Below are 6,000 nucleotides of genomic sequence, written 5' to 3' on the forward strand. Positions count from 1 at the left end.
TGCTACGTCCATTCATTATTTTCATCATTAGTGACTGACACCTAAATAAAGGGTTTAGTTTTTTTTTTCCAGTGTCCTACTTGAAACACTTTGTGGGGAAACATCTAGGTGTAGGGTTTTTTTTTAAGTTCTTAAAGGGTTTAGTAATTAATTCATGGCTATTTTATAGTGTTCTTGTTGAAACATTGTGCCATACGGAACAATTTTTTGTCCTCAATTTGGTCTTTTGCCATAAACTTTTTAAACAGAAAGAACTAAAAGCCGAAATGAAACGCTGAGAGATGGAGAGATGAAACAGCTGTCGCGGAAATAACGTCAAAAAACCCCCCAACAAAAAACCGTACCCTCCTCCCCCACAGGCACTGTGGCTTCATTACGAATCGCATCCTACACCCTGCACAAGTGCACTAGGTAAGGTAGTAGATAATGGCTTCTACACCCGTTATAGTGCACTAGATATCCAATGTAGGACGCAGCCGCAGCGTCCCCGTTACACACGGCTGAATGCCAAATAGCTGTGTACTTCCTGTACAACTGCACTACAAAGGGTGTGAAAGATTCACCGCGATGCGCACTAGATAGGGCTCTGTGTCTTTATTCGGGATGCGCCCTGGAATTCAGGACCACGGTCAGCGCCCATAGCTGCTTTCTTTTTTTTCCTCATCTTCTTTCTTTTTTTTTCTCGGTAAGTGGCCATCGCTGGTTGTCAATCGCCAAAGAGCAGCTGGAAAAGCAGAGGGAAAGAAAGACAAGACGGAAAAGAAAGTATATTTATTCGGGGGGTGGGAAAAGCATAAAAAATATTTGAAACAGTATAATTAGATTATAAAAGCGAACACTGGGGAAACAAAGAAAAGAAGAAAAAAAAGAAAAGAAAAAGCAACAGTTACTCCGGGCGACTCCACAGGCTGTCGAGAAACAGGTTCCTGGAGCAATACTCATGGAGTGAAGTTTGAAGCTTTTGATGGCACCTTGGGTTGTCGCACTTCCCCGCGTCCCAGCGGCTCTCCTGTGACTTGACGACCCCGGCGCTTTTCCACTTTGCCTTTAACTTCAAAACCACTATGCTGGATCCGTCTTCGAGCGAAGAGGAGGACGAGGTGGTGGAGGAAGAGCCCAAGACGACGGCCGCGGCGGCTCCAAAGGCCGTCGCGAGTGCGCGCGCCTCGACTGGCCGCTCCGGCCAGAGCGCGGGCAGCTTGCAGCCCAGCTGCGGCGGCCACGCGCGGCCAACGAGCCCCGGACCCGCGGCCGCCGGCGACAAGGAGCCGGACGACGTCGAGAAGCTGCAGAGGGAGGAAGAGGAGAGGAAGAAGCGGCTGCAGCTTTACGTGTTCGTCATGCGCTGCATCGCGTACCCGTTCAACGCCAAGCAGCCAACGGACATGGCGAGGCGACAGCAGAAGGTAAGAGAACGACGCGGAGGTAAAGGGTCACAAAACAACGAAAAAAAAAGGCAGCTGAATCCTAAAAACCAGTTTCCTATTGACTTAACTTTTCACTACTAGCCTCAAAACACGTATAAAAGTACACGACGTCTATAAAAGCATCAAAATATCCGCCTAATTTACTTTGTAAATGTTTTTAGGATTGAAAAATTGTAAACACTTTAGGGTGGAAAAACATCCTGTAGACACGTAGAACCTTTATAACTGCTTACAGGTGGGTGTAGAACCTTTATAACTGCTTACCGGTGGGTGTAGAACCTTTATAACTGCTTACAGGGGAGGGGAAACACCCTAAAGCTTTTTGAATGCATATATGAGGTGAAAACTATCCTCTAAATATCCTGAAACCTTATGACTGCTTATAAAAATGTTAGTGAAACATCATAAACCCTATCAAAGCATTATAAATGTTTATAAGCGGTTAGAGGAACCCCTAAACCCAATTCGAAGCTTTATGGCTGCTTATATAAATGTTAGTGAAACATCCTAAACCCTATTAAAGCATTATAAATGTTTATAAGCGTTTAGAGGAACCCCCTAAACCCAATCAAAGCTTTATGACTGCTTATAAAAATGTTAGGGGAACACCCTAAACCCTTCAAAGCTTTATAAGTGCTCATAGAAATGTTAGGAAAGCATCATATACCCTATCAAAGCCTTATTAATGCTTATACAATGTATATCCTATACCATATCAAACCTTATAAATGCTTATTAAAGGAGGTAAGGTGAACATTCTATACCCTTCAAAGCTTTATAAATGCTTATAAAAGGGGTTGGGGAAGCAACGTAAACCCTTTAAAGTCGTATAAATGCTTATGAAAGGAGTTAGAGGAACATCCTCTGGTAATAAAGCCTTAAATACTTATAAAAGGTGTGAAAATTCATAGAACTATACCAAAGCCTTACGAATGCTTGTGTGGAAAAACATCCTTTACCATCTGAGCAAAGCTCTGCAGCAGCAACCAGTTGCTTTCATACCTCACTTTATGTCCTTCATTCTGACATTTACAGAGATTTTCAGGGGAAAAAAAAGTCAATCGCACAGATTATTTTTCGCCAACAAAATCCTGACCCCTGTGGCTTCATCAGTCCTTTCAGCGTATCGATCTCGTCAGGGTTGGGTGTTGTAATCAGATAAAGCATAATTAAACCTTTCCACCCCAATGATTATGGTTAGGGAAGCACACTAAACTAGGATGCGATCCGATTTTCCAGGTCCCGCTTGTATATGCTGTTCGTGAACAGATTTTTTAATTGATTTTAGAACAAAAATAGTGGATTTTTCTTCCTTATTTTGTTTGCATTTAACCGTCAAGCGCATCAGTTCTACGGGGATCGACACGCCCTGTACCTGGACCGGCAATTAATGACCCGAGGTTTATTGTTTTGATATTAATTGTTCGTTTGGTGACTCGTCCTCTTGCAGTGCCTTTCCTTTCCGTTCGAGAACTTCTCGTTACACATGCTGGTAAGGTCTCAATTGTATAATTGTGTGCATCGAAGTGATGGGATCCCATCTGCTGAAAGCAAATCTGGTCGGCTGCTCGATGCTTAACCCGGTGAGAGTGTAGATAATGGAGTAAATGGAATGGGCTGTGATGGGCTTGGAACTATTGATCAGGCAGATGTTTAAAAGTGTTGCTTTCATATCTTAAACATGTTCAAGGGAACTAAATAGTAGTAATAAAAAAAACTTTATTTCCAAATAGATTGGAAATGTTTTTTTTTTTTATCTGTAATGAATGGCCTGCGTTTACCCTAAAGCCATTAGCGATAATTTCCTACGGTGAGAGAAACTGGAGACAACGCAATACTCCATCTATACAGACTTCTGATGAGATCCTGCGATGATGAAAGCGAACTCAATAGGAGCTGCAGACCTAAGTAGAGTGCCATTATCTTCTATCAGGACCAAGTTCATTTATTTAGAGCTTATCAATGATGTAGTCATTTGCATGTCCCCCAAGTGCGACCCGTCCCTCCTGCTGGAGCTTATCCAACAAATCAGTCGGAAAAACACAACACGCAACCCAAACGTTTATCTCGGAGAAAACAAGGCGAGTTCTCGGAGGCTCAACGCTCACCTGGGAGTCTTGCTGGTGCTGGCTTGTTTTCTTGACAGTTTCGTCTTGGGGAAATAAAACGAGTCCCTGTGGGACCTGCTGTGTCGGGGGATTTGTTTGGGAGGGGGCTATGTAGTTGAAGAAGCTGCCTTGGTCATGTCTGTCAGATTCATTTCATTTTATCGGTCTGATCGGATTTTTGGGTGGGTGTCAAAATCTAAAGTCGAAAGCTGAAATTAGGAAGCCGTAAATGGTGTAACAGGCTTCAGAATGTCAGAATCGACTCAGTATCTCGATTTTAGAGTGCCATCTGGATAATGTAGTCTTTTCAGGTACATCCCTAGTCTCTAGCCTCTAGCTAGTCTTTGGTAAAAACGGAGCTGCCTCGGGCTAAACCATTCAAATAAACGCCTATAAGAGAGTCAATCCACCAGAGGATCTCCTGCTGAAACTGAATCGGTTCATGTTTTCTTTTTTCTATTCATACCTTAGAGCCTATAGCAGTGTTTTTTTCAATGTATGACATAAAAGCTCTGAGACATTGAAACTGTTGCTGGTTTTCTTGCTGACGTTTGAAGACAACTCGTGTCCATGTATAAGATTTTCATGATGCATTCCAGCCCCTTTTGGAGATCATCATCCCAGCTAACAAGATGCTCAAATGTTACATGACCATCACACCTATATGTCCTTTATCTCATTCTCCTCTAAGCAGTTCCTGTCTGTCCTGATCATCTGGCTTGAGGACATTGTTGTAATTTTGGAACAGGTTTGTACGTCTTAGTTTTAGTGAGAGGAATTTGTAATGCTACAGCATACAAAGACATCCTAGACGATTGTTTGCTTCCAGGTTTTAGGGAACAGTTCTGCAACAGTTTAGGGAAGAACTTTTGTGCACATGGGCGTGAAGGCCTGGTTTCAGCAAACATTTGGTCATCTAGTGTATCGATATCATTAGCAGATTCTCCAGACCTTCTGTAGTTGCAGGAAGGTGATCGTGGATGTACACGGAGGACCATACGTGAACTTTTGATGTTTTCCTTCACCAAATGAACCAGTATTATTAAGATGACTTCTCTTCTCTTCTCTTCTCTTCTCTTCTCTTCTCTTCTCTTCTCTTCTCTTCTCTTCTCTTCTCTTCTCTTTTATTTTCTTCTCTTCTCTTCTCTTCTATTCTCTTCTCTTTTCTTTTCTTCTCTTCTCTTCTCTTCTCTTCTCTTCTCTTCTTTCATTTTCTCTTCTCTTCTTTTCTCTTCTCTCATTTTTTCTTCTCTTTTCTTCTCTTCTCTTCTCTTCTCTTCTCTTCTCTTCTCTTCTCTTCTCTTCTCTTCTCTTCTCTTCTCTTCTATTTTCTTCTCTTTTCTTCTCTTCTCTTCTCTTCTTTCATTTTCTTTTCTCTTCTCTTCTCTTCTCTTCTCTTCTCTTCTCTTCTCTTCTCTTCTCTTCTCTTCTTCCATTTTCTCTTCTCTTCTCTTCTCTTCTCTTCTCTTCTCTTCTCTTCTCTTCTCTTCTCTTCTCTTCTCTTCGTCCACAAAGGACAATACATATACTTCTGGTGTTCTCCTCTTGTTTTTATTTTCTCCATCATTTGAACCAGTATCATTGCTTAAACTGACTTAGTGTCAGTGGAACATGTTTGCTTTGTGTCATTAGTGCTTAATCCCACAATGTCCTTTGTATTGAATGGAACCTTGTAATGCCTCTTAAAATGTTTCATTTCCACCACAAAAGCAACAGTTACTTGGCTAACACAATTAATTATGTGCTATAAACCAGCTGGTGTGGAACTGGCATGGGGGAGTATAAGGGGTATTGGGGGTGTGGTTATTTTGTCATGCTTCACTTTGCATGACTGGGAACTTGCGTTGAGGATTGCGAAGATAAACGGTTCCTAACAAAATTCTAGAATTGATTTCAAGAATATAAACCTTTTTGTTTGCTAATGCTAATTAACCTTCCAGGAAACGAAGAAATATTGATTTCAGTTCTATCCAAGAACCAATCCTAAATCAATCTGTTTATACGGCATGTCCGCCATAGAAATCGCTGTGCACAAAGTGACCATAGTAACAATAGTATTTTAAAATTTCCGGTTCGATAAAATAACTTATAGTACCAATCAGATTAGAGAATTCGTAGCATTTCTGCCACTTTCTTAGTTTTTTTTTTCTCCTGAAGAAGGTCACAGGAGTTTCCATTTATCTGAGCGGAATTGAATCCAAAATATCATTTTATTCTGATCTTTCCTATTATGATTAGAATCCAGTCTAACGTACAAAATGGAGCCAGTGGCCGTTTATTATCTTTTTGATGAGATATGCTAATCAGCCAACTTCAGAGAGGACACGTCGATCACGAAGACGCAAACCGGAGCCAGAAATCTCTGAGAATATTGAAGGATTTAGAAGCTTCCATAGAACAACAGGGTTCTAGTGTGAATGAGAGGGACAAACATCTGTGTGCTGTTTCTCCATGATAAACCTGCT

The 6,000-nt window shown here is 41.4% G+C and overlaps 1 protein-coding gene across 3 annotated transcripts in view; it reads left to right on the top strand.

The window, feature by feature from the left end:
- cadpsa (Ca2+-dependent activator protein for secretion a) overlaps positions 1 to 6,000 on the top strand; it is a 117,079-nt gene that overhangs the window by 7,317 nt on the left and 103,762 nt on the right. For 2 of the 3 annotated variants that reach the window (XM_083534740.1, XM_083534741.1), the window contains exon 1: positions 516 to 1,406. In XM_083534740.1, the coding sequence (XP_083390866.1) occupies positions 1,065 to 1,406 (342 nt within the window). In that variant the 5' untranslated portion in view covers positions 516 to 1,064. Of the gene's footprint in view, positions 1 to 515; positions 1,407 to 6,000 lie in introns of those variants that run through there. The other variant, XM_083534739.1, reaches the window with a different exon arrangement.

Source organism: Silurus aristotelis (genome assembly GCF_946808225.1).
Source record: "Silurus aristotelis genome assembly, chromosome: 28".
Classification (NCBI taxonomy): Eukaryota; Metazoa; Chordata; class Actinopteri; order Siluriformes; family Siluridae; genus Silurus; species Silurus aristotelis.